Consider the following 16,731-nt stretch of genomic DNA (forward strand, 5'->3'; position numbering starts at 1 on the left):
AGCCCGTTTAAAAAAAAAAAAAAAAATACAGAGATTCTGCTAAACAGGTGTCATTTTATTGAAAAAAAATCAAAATGATTACCAGCTGAACTTTAACTCAGGATTACAAAGAGAAATAATAAAACATAATTCCACTACTCATAACTTTGATATCAAGTATCTTGCTAAGGAGGAGAGCTCCCTTAGCTGGAACCCTGATCCACCGACACAAGGCAATACCAGTCCACAGTATGGATGTTATCAATCAAAATGGCATTTAAATAGCTTCAATACATAGCATTATATGCTGTCTTGGCAAGAGCAATTTCATCTAAATCTATCTATCTAACTTCATACTTTCAACATTTTATGGGCTCCATCAGCTTGGACCATACCATTCTTATACAGTACAGACAACCATTAGTCTACTTTCTATGTTAACACAGCAAATGCTGGACAACATTATCCTTACCAAACACCCCCCCCCCCTTCTCCCTTCCATTTCAATATATAATGGATGCATCCAAATCAAATGTTTTATACAACTTTTCATCCTTGTCATCCCCTGAGTCAAGAGTGACTTTGAAACTTGCTAGACAGAGTAAAATCTCACATCCCCATCAATTTAATGGATGATTCCAGATAGTGCATGGCAACAGATCTTTGCCAATAAACCACTCTCATAATAGAAGTAGCAAACAATTACCAGATGAGATATAGTCTTCAGAGATATGGATCGATCCCGGGGCTGCACAAATAACTCTTTGACTATGAGCTTATACTAGAGAGGGTATCCAGTGCCCTGCTAACATAAACATACAATTAAACCTGCCTACCAAACTACCATACAATCAAAACATATAAATACCAGTTCCTTATTCAGAGCGAGGAGTTACAGACGGCAGTAAATATTACCTGATAATGAAGTCCTCATCGTTGTTGGCTACTGTTATGACGATGTCAGGTAGATTGTTGGGAGTGTTGAGGTGATGCTCCACGGTAGCCCTGGAAGAGAGAGTCATTAAATGTCACAACTGGTAAAAGTTCAAACCAGAAACATAATCTTCCTAAAGAATGAAATACCAACGCCTCATAGAGCAAACAAGTCAGGCCTGTTTTTGTACGTTCCTCAGAGTGATGAGGACAGAAGCTGGTCGATCTATATAAAGGCTGAGACTACTTCTGTCCCTAATTAAGATTTTGTGCTAATTGTCAATGATGGCAGAAACTGATTGACTAAGCGCATATTGTCTCACATGACATGGTGAGAGAGGCCTTTTTTTCATGGAGGTTTAATACCATTTTAACTTGTTTTCTTACTAGTAAACTTATGCCAGGAAAAAACATTTTGGATCAATTTGTACTGAACACAGATGGTATAAGCCTCAATTTGGATAAATTCTTTTATTTGGTATCGTGTGATATATTAACTGACTTTGACTAATTTTCTTCTCAGATGTTTTTGTACTGCACAAAATCTGTGATACAGGTCTGAATTAATGCAGTAATTTGGTGATTTTGCACAGCAGTTTGCTATGCAATGATACCAGCTAACTTATTGCCACGAAAGTATTATACAAGAGAATATGTAACCTAGACAAACAAGAGAATATGTAACCTAGACAAACATGCCAACCTTAAAACCTGCTACTATTAACAGCTGAGAAACAGGTTCAGGCTGTTGATAAGTTTGCAAGCTTGAAACAATAGGTGTAAGTAAACAAAACAATATCACCCTGGCAGTAGATAATGACTCGACCTTTGTGACACTTGTCAACAAACAATTTACCGTTATCTTAAGAGCATTAGAAACAGTTAGGTCAAAGTCATGGTATTAAAGTCATTTTCAATTGTTAGCATTATCACGCTTGTTTGCATATATCTGCATATATATGTCTGTTTAATGGAATGTACATACACAGCACTGTCATTGTTATGCCCTAGCGAAGGAAGCACTCTAGTAGCTATAGGGAGCCATATTTAGAAATGGATTTGGAAGAAGCCCGGGCATTTTGCCTTTCGATCAGCGATCTGTTTGGTACTGTCCAAAAGTAGACATATGGGGTGGGGCTTGGTGGGAGGAATACTTCCTTTAAACCCCTATCCCACACCTTCTGCTGAATCTAGTCTAAGGTGACTTGTAAGCTCCAACATGTTCTCTATGTTAGCTATGTTCATTTCTTGTCTACATGTCAAAATTAGATACAGGCATGTTTCTCAATAGCAGAGGTTGTCTACATGTCAAAATTAGATATAGACATGTTCCTCAATATCCGATGTTCATGCTTTCCTACTAAATTACATACTAATTACATGATCTCTTTATGCCAACATATACAAATCAGCACAGGAACATGAAACACTCAAGTCTAATGGCACTGACTCATGTCTTAATGAAATTCGACCGAGTCCATGCAGACAATGTGACAGTTGCAACAGGAAACATTAAAATATCACAACAGGAATAATGTTAATTGACTACATAATTAAGCAATGACTGACTGATAACGACACACACAGTATAAGCTCATGTCATGTTATTGTTACTGAGATTGGCCTGTTCAATAGCGATCGAAGTTGGGACAATGTCATACCCATACGAATCAGTAATGTAACTCTTAATCAAATATGTCACTTTTGCATTACAATAATCAACATGGATGGCACCAGCCACATGTGTTTGTGTGAGAAGCCCAATCAAATAGAGTAGAATAGAAAAATGTTTACAATTGGTAGGCAATCTTCCCAACTATTACCAGAAAGCTACCACAAAATTTGCTTGAAATAATACCACACCCAACCCAATTTAGGATCTCGTATGAGCTGTTTTCGAAAATTGAACTTTAAATACTGCCTAATCAGCGACTCCAAATGGAAGGTTCACCAAGGCTTTCAACTTAACTCACCTCATGGCATTCTTGATAATTTCGGGCAGAATGTAGTCCAACGGTTGAATTATGTATGGAAACATTGCTCCAACGTGGCCGTTCAAACGGACTCGAGGTGCGTAACCGTACCTCAGCTCGCACTGTTCTCTGTGGAACAAGATTTGTTGTACACATAGGTTATGAAGGTTTGTGTTTGTAAAAAAATTGGATTCCTTACCGCCTCACCCTACAGGAGCACATAGTTTAGGAAAAGATTGCCTGACAAGGCAATGAAACCCAAAGATTTTAGCAGCTTTCCTTACATTTTGCAACTTTTAAATCAACAATATGGGAAATGAAGAAACGTCTCACTTGTTATAAGATATTTTCAAATTCTCCCGAAATAAAACTTTCAATTTTTTTCTTCTTCTACCACTACTACTACTACCACTACTACTACCACTACTACTACTAACACTACTACTACCACTACTACTACTACTACTACCACTACTACTACTACTACTACCACCACTACCACCACCACCACTACCACCACCACTACTACTACTACCACTACTACTACTACCACTACTACTTCCACTACTACTACTAACACTACTACTACCACTACTACTACTACTACTACCACTACTACTACTACTACTACCACCACTACCACCACCACCACTACCACTACCACTACTACCACTACCACCACTACCTCTACCACTACTACCACTACTACCACTACTACTACTCCTCTACATCATCATCACCATCATCACCACCACCATCATCATCACCATCATCAAAGATGACTAGTGTTATACCCATCTTCTTTTAATAAACCATTCTATAGCCCATAAATCCTGCATGCATCCTTTCTACCTATCCATCTCTCTCTCTCTCTTTCTCACATTACCTTGCAAAGTCTGCCCACTTCTCGAGGACCTTCTTCAAGAACACCTTGGTGCAAATGATACCCACAAAGTCGGGCTGTGGAATTGTAAGAAAGAGGAACAAAACTGCTGCGTGGAGGGAAAGAGAAACATGAAAAAAAAGAAAAGGAAAAAAAAAACACTTGTTCAGTGACTGTAGATTCAAACTTTACTAAAAAAGGCTGCCAACAGAGCAGTTTTACGATCGTTCTATCTGGTAACAACAGGTCCTGAAGAGAAACCGGGAACAGAATGTCAAACTTAGAAAAAAAAGGAACTTTAACAAACATAGAATCTCTCACATCACTAAACCGGATAACTTTCCACCATCCCAAAAAAAAGAGGAAAAAAAAAGAGAAAAAGCCATTTCGGAAGAGAAAACGTTAACATCTTTGGAAACAACAAAATGCTTTAAATAGTATCAGTTGTGTGGACATCCAACGAGATGTAGACGAGGTATCGGTCCGAATAATTGTCATTCCAACCGGCTGGTATAATCATGACCATCAAAGGACTACCGGATCGGCGGCGATCACGTCATCGCTGTTTCAGTGACACCGATTATGAGATGCTCGTTCCTACGTTCAACATGAAAACCAATTTATGTTTTAAGGATCGAGCCCGGTATGGTTCCCAAACTTCTCGGCAAGACTTACTCTATCTTGATGAAGTGCCAAGTGATGCTCTGCCAACATCCTGATCCCAAGACGAGACGTTAGAATACGATCCAAGAACCGATGGATCAGAGTTTCGTCCTGAAATAAAGAGAAAAACATTATTTAGAAATGAAACAAGATGCATACAATTTAACATCATCAGTCTAGCTGTCAAACAACATTATGAATATCACTCATTGCTTCATAATTATTTTAAGTTTCTGAAAACATCTGCAAAATTATGGCATCTTTTTGCTCAATATGGACATATATAATAATCAACGAGATTCTACGTCGTAAAAGTAATTACGTCTATGGTGTGTATGCTTCCCAGATTCCACTTCACATGAAATGACTTTTCACTCAAGTTCAGTGGTGCATCTGAGTACCCTGTATAAACTCATTTTACATATTAGATATTAGTTTCCATGACAACCATGGCCATCAAAACACAAAAATATGCAATCAAAGAGCCCTTGAGAGTGGTTTGTTGTTTGTTGACTATGCAACGCAACACTGTTAAAAGTGATAAAGTCTTTGTCACTTGTGTGACCATGAAATGTTTCATAACCATAGAAAATATTATCTAAGCTAGCCTATATCCTCGACAAACTTTCCTTTGTTACACCGTACATGTTAAACAAAATCTGACTGACCTTGATATGTTTGCGGCTCTCTCTGAAGCCCTCGGCCAAGTGGGTGACCACATCTTTATGATCATCTAGCAAGTTTCTGACTAGACGAGAGTACCTCTGCTCGGTTGCTAGGCTATCAATCTGCCAGAGGTAAACACATAAAGAGCCAGAAATAAGTAACAGCTGCATGTGTTTTCCGTAGAACAGCTGTTCCCCAAAAATGTGGCAATCCTGAAACTTATACACTATACCATGTACAGGCCGGGTAGCTACTTGCCTTTAATATCATCATTGAGTAAAGTCAAATCTTTGCTGTTTTATGAGAAAATTCAAACTACTTATATACATATATATTGACCTTCCTTACCAGTTTTGAACCTCTGGACATACAATCAGCATCCATAGCCTAGTGGTTAGGGTGTCTGCATGAAAAGTGGGAGGTATGGGTTCGAACCAAAAGTTGCTCCAAAAGTTTTGCTTTCCCTTCCATATACATCCACCGTCCTCCAATCTCTCCTGCCCCTCCCCACCTTCTTCCCTGTCCCTCCCCAACTTCTTCCCTCCCCACCGCCCAAAACCTACTGTCAAAATCTGTGAATGTATACATCATGAAAACAAATCACAAGTTTAGGCCACAGTCCCCACACTCTTTACGGAGGTGGCTGTGCTCAATCCAACCAGAGACAAATTTGGGGACATTTGAGGGAAATTTTTTATAGTGAAGCCTGGTTCTCACCTGTGGGAACTCAGACAGAAGAAAGAAAGATCTTATGTAGAGTTCATGAACATGGAGGATGGTTGGATTGCATCCAACGATGAAGGGCAGACCCCTGAACTCTGCAATGCGATGGGCTACACGAACAGGTAGTTCTTTGTGTAGATATTGAGCGCTTCTCTGTTGAAGAGGAGGGGGAATTAACAATAGATATGTATTAAAGCCTCATTTAATATATATGCATTCCATTAAGGATAAACAAGAACTAAACCATCACCTCTCCAAACACTTGTGGTTATTTATATTATGTAGTACTGTAGTAAAAGGCATTGAAGACTCGCCCCAAACCGCAAGCCACGCTCTGAAAAAGTTAACTTTCCGTTGCTTGCAAGTGAAGTTTTTCTTGTCGCTACAAAATGCAGACAGTAATGAACCATGATACCTTATTATCTTTTATCTTGACCTGAGATGTCCATCGCTGCTATGTACACTGTGTTGTGGGTATTGATCGTAGCTGTATGTATTGACTGTACACTAGTGTCTAATTACCGAGGGTAGCAAGCTGTGTGTGCATTTTCTGGGATCAATGGGGGTGTCTAACACTTCTGTTACACCTCATTCGAAAGTAGGTCAGATTACCGGCATCAGATGTTTCTTTGTGCACGAGTCTTCACACCCTTTAATAATCACACAGTCATGTGAATGTACTTTTCACTGTACAAGGTTCAAGAACATATTGTTCAAGTAAAATGTGTTAACTTTTTCACAGCACTGCAAAGTTATACTGACAAGTGATGTCACCAATTTACCTAATAAATAACCAAGATACGAAAGGGAAAGAATCACTTTCTAAACGCTTATACATATGTACATAGCATACTATAAACCACGTACAGAAAGCTACAATACAATACATGAAAAGATAATCAGCCACTTTAGAAGAATTGCACCGGTGCACAGTATTTTCCTGTGCATTGTTATCAACTTGGATGACATGGTCGCCATAGTTACACACACAAATATCCTGTACACAAGGAAGTCCTGCCTTCCCCACCTGCCTTTAAAGAGATAATGTATGAATAATAGTAGAAGCTGTGGGGTGCTGTGGCAGAACTCTACTATTCATACAGGCTGTATCCTGAAATTTGGATGTGTGCCAAATTCTTTTGGCAATGATTTAGACCTACTGTATCATGCATATCACACCCACGGTATTATAACCCAGATATAAGGAATTCATGGAAAGTCCCATCATTGTACAATAAAAACTAAAATGCACCCAGATTTTTTTCTTTCTCCTGGTATACAGTCCCACATGTGGGATTAATAACACTTTTACTGACATTACTGTACAGGGGGCGCTGGCCTTGACCCAGACTGACATTGACACTTCCAAATATAATCTAACTACCAGACTATGAGCGTTTGCCAACATCTGAGGGATAGTTTCCGATGAAAAAAAAACAAATATATCGGCAAATTCTGATTGGACTAAAAGTCATAAAAGTTGGCTGGATACCAACAGCCAGTCAACCAGCAATAATGCACAGTTGAAGCAGTTACCGTAGCTATATTGGGATGTGAGTTATATCATATCAGGGAGTTGTTATGGAACAACAACTCCCTGGTTATCTCAAGGAGTTGTTATGGAACAACTCCATGGTTATATGATAGTACTTTTATCCAACAGTTGTAAAAAAAGATAGCAAGGAATGTCAAGGCCCGAAATTACCTTCTTACCAGTCTCTGGATATGAACATTATGCATGAACTAATTTTTTATCCTTTTTTTTTGTGTGTGTGTTGTCAACCTAATTGATGGGGAGCTCGATCCAAAGGTATGGTTCACTTATAAAATGGATGTTCAAGGAGTCTAGTAAGAACAACAAAATGCCAAATAAGATACTTTCTTTATAAAAATTTTCAAAATATTTCTTGGTCTGGCATTCATTCGACATTTTTATTTTTACTTAAAATGCTGAATTTACAGGTATACCAAAGATGAGCTGATCTTTCTAATACAATATAATAAAAGTCGCTAAGTTGGATGAGGTATTCGACCGAGGGTAATATTTCTATGACAAGACGATGTACATTCAGTGTTCACATCTCATACACTCTTGGCATTCAAACTGAGGCTTACATCTGATTCTGAACTACTCTAGATCCATCCATACTGTGAAGTAATTGAGATGTCCAGTAAGGAATTTTCCTGATTGAAGTATGGTCCAGTTTAAAATAAGCACCAATAAAATGAGCTCAACTAGCATTTTCTTTTCGGCTGGTGACCAAGATACAGAGAAGCATCTTAAAACTTTGGAGAGGATTTTCATGAGGGTTGGAGAGGGAGGGGGGGGGGTGGGAGGGAAGGTAATATGACAAAGCAGGAACAGCATGCAAGTCCAATTAAAGATCGTCCACATTTTGTACGGAGAAGACAAGTGAGAGAGAAATGAATCACACTTCTTTCTTTCCAGAATGAGCAAGAATGGCTACATACTTTGCAAAAATAGAAACACAAGTTCCAAAAACTTACCAAAAGATATTTTCCGTCGGGTGATTTGCCGGTGTAGAGTAAGGTGCCAGGCGTCAACCGAACCGATGGCTGTTGGCAGACGATAGTGAAAATATATGAATGACGTTAATACTTAAATACACTAGGACAAAGTTACATAGAGTGTCATTAATAGTACTTAGCAACATTTATAAAACAATTAGTCAATCACAATTAATACTGTAAGTCTACCAGTTCTATTGTTCACAAACTTTGAGAATGCAAAGGAGCATCGGGATCCTGTTTTAGCCAGAACCCTGGACGCACCCTCATTTGAGAATGCGAGGTGGATCGATGACGAACAGAAGGCATTGTGCACACAAACACGAAAAGGTCCCCGTGATTGTTTACAAATTCACTGTGAGGGCTTTGTTCTGTATGTTTGTATTACTTCTGTGCAGGTTTATGTGGAAGTGTTTAGGTCAAGTAACCTGAGATCTCAGTGCACTTGTTCCACCCCCCCCCCATTCCAGGGAGTCTACACTTCAATGTTGTGTAATTGTTCAGGATCTTCCCCAGAGAGGGGGATCTCAATTGCAGGGTCTGCTCCTGAGTACGAGAGCGTCCACTCTACAGTACTATCTTGATCGCCCTTGCAGAGTCAGATCCATCTTGCATTTTTAACTGTGAACAAGGCTGATATAGTAGGCATGAAACTAAGGTCAAAGGTTAGCAATCATGCACGCAATCCTTGAATCACAAAACACCTTGTACATGTACAGTACAGGGTAAAGTACAGTACTATTAGACTTTATCAATGCGATCACTGTACAATGAAACTCAGTTCTTAAAACGTGTCAAACATCAAATGTTATCACAGAAGGGTAAGCTGTCAACTCAATGACAAACAGCAGTGACTTCATAGAAAAACAAACATGTTTTAGCTACTGTAAGAGAGTTTGTGATCTCAATAGGAGTTCCACCTCAAACTGTGGGCTGTTCTATATAAGCTACAGTACTGTAAGTTGTTTCAATCACTCACCCTTGTACACCATTTCTACCCTATTGTAGACATGTCACATTGGTGGGGAAGGGGTATGTACAGTATGCTAGGGATTCCAATTGTAAGACAAAATTTCAACCAGAAAGCCAGCGACACTGCTTTGTGATTCCTTGCATGTACAATTTGCTCAAATTTTCATATAACTATCTGACTATAAAGTACCAAGTAAAAAGTTAATCCACCATGAAATTTTTGAGTTACAGTGTTCACAAGCAAGTGTCAGATACACACACACACACGCACACACGCCATTACCATCGCATAGTTTCCTTATGCCTCCGGCAAGGAGTAAGTATTTTTACACTGTTAAACCAAGAAATTCTATACTGTAAGTTTGCAAGTAGTGGACAATAAGACTGTGTTTAAATACTAGCAATTATGACATACTTTAGTCTTAAGTACAGTATAGTGATCAGCATGAGAGAGTATATATACTGCTGCATCATCCTTATTTACATTATGTGTGCCCATTGCGTGTTCTCAACACCACTCCAAAGATAGCACTGCACAGACAATATCAATTCTAAGCACCACCTGAAACTCATCATACAAAAGGGCTGGCACGTTAGCATCTGACCGACCTATCGATATGTTAACCACTTTCTATATATGTTAATCAGGAGTTAATGGAGCAACACTAATTAATAGAAATTATAAACGGTATGCAGGCAGTCAAGTGAAGCCATAGAATAGAGTACAGAGGAGTTACCAAAACAGCTGGCCTTGGCAACGACTGAATATAATGCACTTTTGTAAACAATGAATAGCTTAGGGGTTCAATGTGGGGAATATTTGGGGCTCCCTGTAATACTGTATGTACTCTGCATTAGAGACACATCTTCGAGCTAAGTAGTTTACTATCTGTGGTACAGTAGCTGTGGTGTACAGTATGTGCATGAGGAATGTACAGTATTGACAGAGCTGTACATGAATGAGTCATGCAGGGCTGTAAATGACCTAGAAGGCTGTACTGAATGTATCATGTGTATGATCTGTGATCTGATGAGCAATGTTTACACAGAGGGCTGTACAGGTACATGTGGTATGTGCTAGCACAGTGCTGAACAATGTGCTAGAGCTATTGTATGTTAATTACGTACACAGAGCAAAAGCAATGCACAGTGACCAGACATACATAGCTGTAGCATACTGTACATACGTACTGTATGCGCTATGTACGGACACAGAGCAGTACAGTAGTTGTGCATGAGCAACTGTATGTATACCTGTACGCAATTTACTGTACAGTAGTATGAGCAACATTTCAATTAAATGTTGGATTATAGCCCTGTGTTTACACAGGGCTATATTCAAACATTTGCATATATTCACAGTAGCTAAGCTGGTAGCTACTGTACATTTGGACTTGTAAACTGCTGTACATATGTGCATTAGCTTTGTATTCTGTAGCATAACAGGTACATCATGTGCATGAGCTACAGTATGTATGTACGCCGAGCGCATGCGCACGAAATGTATCATACAGTTGGGTACACAAAGCTGTAACTGTAAACAATGTAATCAGACCTACTTTATATATTCATGAGCATATATAAGCTATAGCACATGAGCTACATACATACGTACAAAGGCCTCAATTGTGTCTCAAGACAGAATTAGCAACCTGTAGTTAGTTTTATACAAAAGGCAAAGGTCAGCCCGGCTAATGTGAACACAACAAATGACAGAAAGTGGACTCCCTAATTTAAAGAATGAGTGACATTCATGACCTGCATATGTTAATAGAGTTACATGAAAGATCGCAGGAGTGCATCCAAGTCTTCAACTAGTATCACAAGTTTCCAGCTTCATTACGAACAAAACACTTTTGCTCGCATGCAAGTCTACACCATTACTCATATATGTACTGCATGTTCCTGGTGTACAAGCAACACTGGTACAGCTTTCTGTAAATCATTTATAACGGCTGACATGTAAGCCAGGGTCTGGTTTTAACCATCTGTTACAAATTAACGTTACAAATTAACGGTACGTATGTTGCATACTTTCCTATTATACTCTTAGCTATAAAACAGTGACACGATAAAAGACATTGATATAAATTTATTAATCATAAATTTTAAATCATTGCCGCACTGTACGCTTCAAAGTCTGACAAGAGGCTTTTAAAAGCAACAATGATGGCCAGCTATGAGGACATATTTTAGCAATCAAATCTGCAGGGCATTCTCCTTTTACAGTATATACCATAAACAAACTGAAGGAATTTTTTTGTGACTGATGAATTAAAAGACTCAATATGGTCAAATGCCTCATGATAAATGTATGATAAATGTAGTATATACTTAACTAGAGTTAAAAATTAGACTATTACTTTTAATATGCAAATGAATTATGCAACTAAGTATTCAGTGGTATGAGTAACTGGTTAGTTATGATTACGCAATTATGTATTTTTTTGGTTGATTCTAGACATTATCTTTGGCTCGATATCAAAGTAGGTCGCTAGTACGCCCGGCGGTTTTTCTTGAAGTTTATAGACCTTACGTACAGTACCTTCAGTTTTGAACTGTTAACAGCAGATTACACTTTGCCTCTTACAGTAGTTATCTGATCTCAAATTCTTAGTGAATGAACAAAGAAAAAGTGGATATTTTAAGCCTATGCAAATAATTTATCTATCTCAAGGTACTTGTATTCTTCAATTAGTTGGTCCTTTTGGTAACTTAAAGCCATACCTGTATACAGAGGTTACAATCGTAACAGTTTTATTTAATTGACTCATTATTAATGGCTTTTAGTTCATAAAATGTGACAACTATGAGGAGATTTGAAACAGATTTACTGTCCTTCCATATATATTTAATTTTTTTTTCCCGACAACTTTTCAGGTTCTGACTTGACAAACATGTCGCAAATCATGGATAGTGATTACCAGGGTTATAGCTAGGAGATTGTGAGTGCTGGTTAAATAAATTTGCGAAGCGTAGCGAGCGAAGCTTTCGCATCTCACGGCCGGGAGTCCAGGGGCCCGCTTAAGGGCCCCTGGTGGGGTCCAGGGGCAAATAACAGAAAAAGGTGACGTTAGTATCATGTTTTACGGCAAGGGAAAGATAAATTTGTTACTTTTGTTGTATTTCACAAGCATTTTACTATTTTTTTGTGCCGGCCAGTGCACTGTTTATTCACTTCCAATGCCGGCGGCAGGCGTGAGTGGCGGTTACCACCGGCCGCCGCCTGCCGGCCGGCGTGGCTATAACCCTGGTGATTACTCTGCAACTGGTTGGCTGGTTGAATTTGAATGCGTACAAATTAGTTTTTCTTCTTTTCTTTTCTTTTCAATTAAATATTGCAAATGCTGTAACAACCAGTGGTTCATTTACCACAAGATGAAAAAAAAATCTGACTTCTACGTTTCTTTCCAATATATCTACTCATTAAAGAAAGTAAATTGAAATGGAAATAATCATGTTATTTAAGTTAAAGCTCAAATTCACTAAATACTGATATCATCCAGCACAAGTTTCAAGTTTATTAAAACCCAGTATAAATACATGAAAGTATATACATAAATAGGATATTACATATAGCACATTACACATCATTTGAGATCTGACATGGCACGAGTGCAACTGTGTTTTTCTCATCAACTTTTGACTTGTCAGAAATAATATCTTTATAATAAGACAAATTGAACAAGGAAGTCCCTTCAATGACTTTTGATTACATGGAAAGGATGCCAAGGTGGGGGGAAGGATGGGTGTGGCAAATTCCCAATTTTCCCCAACTGGGGTGTGGCTGTGAGGTCATTGAATGAGGACATGGGTCAGATGTCAAAATTGTGCCAGGCTGTGGCATATTTGGACTATATATAAGGTCTATATGAAATTAGATCTACTGAAAAAATAAATACTTTTTAAATTTTGGGAACAAAAACCCAAGGACTAACGATGGAGGTGGGGTCGTGGGGGAGCCATGGCCCTCCCTTTGCAACCAGTAATTGTCTTCCCTTTTTGCTGAATGGTATAGCCCCATTACAACCTGTTCTTTAACATACTAAGTACAATTTACTACCACCAAAGTTAACTAAAATACAAAAGTGATCATGTCGACATTTTGTGTTAAAAAGGTCCATCAAGTTTCTACTATACACTACTGAGGATTTCCAACCAGCACAAGTTTTAAGCAACTTCACCTTCAGACAGGCTGGGAGGGAGGGAGAGAGGGAAAGAGGGAGGAAGGGAGGGCATAAAATTGATGAAAATTTGGATCGATAGTTACCTTAATGGCTGCACTGTCTATTGCACTTTGGTTGAAGAATGAAACCACTGATCGCGACTTCTCGTTCAGACTGTAATCGTGAACCACGGAGAAAGATCGAGCACTCTGACGCAGAGCGGCGGACACCGGTTGCAGACGCAACATTTTAGACTGTGAATTTAATATCTGAATTCCACTGGAACAGAAATGATTAGAGTTTGATGTGGGTATTACTTTAGAAGACCATAAGAGTGCCAATCTCCCTCCCTGCTGCTGCATTTTCGGGGGGGTGCGGAAATATGGACGTGGAATTTCTCGCTACTGAATATTTTGCTTTGTTTCGAAGGATTGTAGATGTTGTGCTTCCATATCAAACAGGGTGAACATCACCTTGATGAAAATTTTTTCTGGTCCCTTTCACCTGGGAAAATTTGTTAGAGAAATAAAAATCATAATTGTTAATTCATTCATTTATAGCTGCACTTTCAAATGAGGAGATTTTTGAAGAACTCACTGTACTCTGAACTTATAAAGAATCTCCTGTACACAGATAATTTCCACAATGATCATTTAAGCATTGAAAAAGGGTGAAAGTGGATGTTGCTCCAGAGTTTAAACCATGATGCATGGTCAATGTCACTTGTAATGTTAATCTGAAATTTGTCATAAATTTATTCATTTTGAGACTGAAAGGAAACCAGGTTGTATTTCATGTGACTGTGTAATGACTCTGGTCAATTGTTCAGCCAATAATAACTAATTCATCAATGATTTGCCAAACTGCCCAGCAAATAACCAAACTGTAATGTGGCACTTATGGGACAAGCTTCAAGTTCAACAGAATTCCTACAGTCTGCATTTTTGTCAAAGATGGGCACCATAATCCCAAACAATATCTCGCTCTATTTCGTTAATATGAAAGTTGGATTTAGACCTACCAATACCATATATACATACTTTCAGGAGTTTGGTGTACAACAATGTTCTAAATATTATTTGCAAATAAAAAAAAAATAATATTGCATTTCAATCCAACCATTGAAATATCTCCATATAAGGCATTTTGTAGTGAAGGCTAGGCCACACATTTTCAAAGTAATTGTTATTTGCAAACCCTTCTCGCAAAACGACTAAAATTGCAACAGAAACATCAGAAGAAACATGAAGCTTGTATTATTCATGAGGCACTTTCACAAATTATTTCACCCTATTAAAAAGTTTTAATGGAATTAGGCCTAAGCTTCAGCTGTTAACTTCAATGCTTGCACAAAGTTATGGAAATTTTTCCATGCTTCAAACAGCTTGTTGGATAATATTTATACTTCTAGCTGAACCTGATCAATGGCATGGATTTCAAAATTGGGCTAAAAATGCTTATGATGAAAACACCTAGGCTAGGCCCAGCAGAGGATATAACGTGCAGTTGCAATATCGGTGAAATTGTCATTCGAGTGAAAAACGCTATTTTTTGGTGTCATGCAGACCTTGGTTGGCTTGGCCTTAGGCTTGGTTACTAACTTATGACATGTCATAAGTTCGTGCTAGAAGTAGTAGAACTAGCCTAGGGCCCTAGTCATACTGAATTAAATTTGATATTTCTAAGTTAGACTTAACGGTGGACCAAGCCTAGGAAGCATGAATCTTGAAAACTACGCTAAAATGCTTACGATTTTTACAACGGTATCGACGACATTTGTGATGTCGCTGGTGCATAATGCTCCAAAGTATGTATTCTTCGAGTGCTACAATGACGATTCCTTGAAATTAGAACTGCTAGCTGCTTCGTAAAAGCATCTGTTGAACGTTTGCTGCGGTATCAATGCGGTATCAGTTTATCGATCAAGTACCAAATAATTCGAGGTATTTCCTCCGTTAGTTCAGTATATACATTACAAACAAGCCAGTTCGGTGTTGTTCTTAATATTTGTAGTATTTAAATGTAACTGTTAATGTAGCCTGGCCTTGTTAGCAACACGAATGACACGAGTATTGTTATTGTCATCTGAAGCAAGATAATAATTTGCTACTTTGACCTCACTGTTCACGCGCTGTTGTGTCAGTGACAACAAGAAACGTATCGCCAGAACAGAAAAGTTATCAGAGGGTATAGCATTGACAACTTGTATTTGTTCTAAAATTCCTTAAATAGTTAATTACTTTATTATTTAATATAAAAAATATCAATTCTAGGATACAAAGATAATATATGACGGTAAAATGTTTTTGGTTGATTTCAATTTCTAAAAAGTTACAAAATGTTTGTATACAGTTTTCCCACTTCTCGTAATCTTGGATATTTATTCGAGACTTTCTCTGTAAACGGGTCATGGCTTTCAATTCCCTTTACTGTGTGCGCTGGCAAGTTGTTGTCAAGTCGATGACGCAATGTCATTCCATCCCACCTCGTGTTAGAGCCAATGTTAATTTTTTTCAGTGTTAAAACTAATGCCATGCAATACGTCGATATGGCCATCCGGATGTTTCTTATTAGGTTTGTCATAGGTAGGTAACAAATTGTTTCTGACGCAACTATATAAATCACTTTAAGTAAAACGACTGTTCCTTATGTTTGGGAATTGTACTGTATTGGTTCACTACAAAGAATAACCATCCCTTTATAAAAGGTCACTTAGATAATATTTGGGAGAATTACCCATTCGTAGAAAACATGTATTGTTACGGAAAATCACTTTGAAGTGCCCCTCCCCTTCATCATTACGCGTAGTCTTAGACTGAAGTCTGTAGCAAAATGGTCGATGGGTGTTGGTCTTGATATCCTAAGAAAGTCGAACCACTATTAGTCAAACTAGGCCTGCGCAATGTGACCTTCGACAATCAGCTGATTCTTGTTGTCAAAGGACGGAAGAACAGTTGTATGCAAATGAGGATGTCAGCTGTTTATGACGTTTCGGTACATCCCAGCCAGTCGAGACTGTAGAGTAGTAGTCAGTATGAGAAAACAAATACAAATACTACAGTAATGAAAGGATTCCCGACAGTAGTGAGGGCGGTATTGGATTTCTGTAAAAGGAGTTCTAATATTATGGAAAATTAGGATGTTTACACCAACTTTTTGCGAAACAAAGAATTCAGCATGCATATAGACGTCCGGATGTGTGATTTGACCATAGAAATGGAAGAGGGGTTCTTTGGACCTGACT

At 38.3% G+C, this 16,731-nt stretch overlaps 1 protein-coding gene across 1 annotated transcript in view; it reads right to left on the reverse strand.

Moving 5' to 3' along the window:
- The window catches only part of LOC139981637 (branched-chain alpha-ketoacid dehydrogenase kinase-like), a 21,089-nt gene extending 5,503 nt beyond the window's left edge, over window positions 1-15,586 (reverse strand). Inside the window, exons 1-9 of the mRNA XM_071994175.1 lie at window positions 15,238-15,586; window positions 13,592-13,991; window positions 8,329-8,397; window positions 5,815-5,973; window positions 5,100-5,219; window positions 4,444-4,542; window positions 3,772-3,845; window positions 2,886-3,014; window positions 895-984 (exon numbers count right to left, since the gene is read on the reverse strand). Of these exons, the coding sequence (XP_071850276.1) occupies window positions 895-984; window positions 2,886-3,014; window positions 3,772-3,845; window positions 4,444-4,542; window positions 5,100-5,219; window positions 5,815-5,973; window positions 8,329-8,397; window positions 13,592-13,849 (998 nt within the window). The 5' untranslated portion in view covers window positions 13,850-13,991; window positions 15,238-15,586. The remainder of the gene's footprint in view (window positions 1-894; window positions 985-2,885; window positions 3,015-3,771; window positions 3,846-4,443; window positions 4,543-5,099; window positions 5,220-5,814; window positions 5,974-8,328; window positions 8,398-13,591; window positions 13,992-15,237) is intronic.
- Between the last annotated feature and the right edge of the window lie 1,145 nt (window positions 15,587-16,731).

This window comes from Apostichopus japonicus, chromosome 15 (assembly GCF_037975245.1).
Source record: "Apostichopus japonicus isolate 1M-3 chromosome 15, ASM3797524v1, whole genome shotgun sequence".
In the NCBI taxonomy this organism is placed as follows: domain Eukaryota; kingdom Metazoa; phylum Echinodermata; class Holothuroidea; order Aspidochirotida; family Stichopodidae; genus Apostichopus; species Apostichopus japonicus.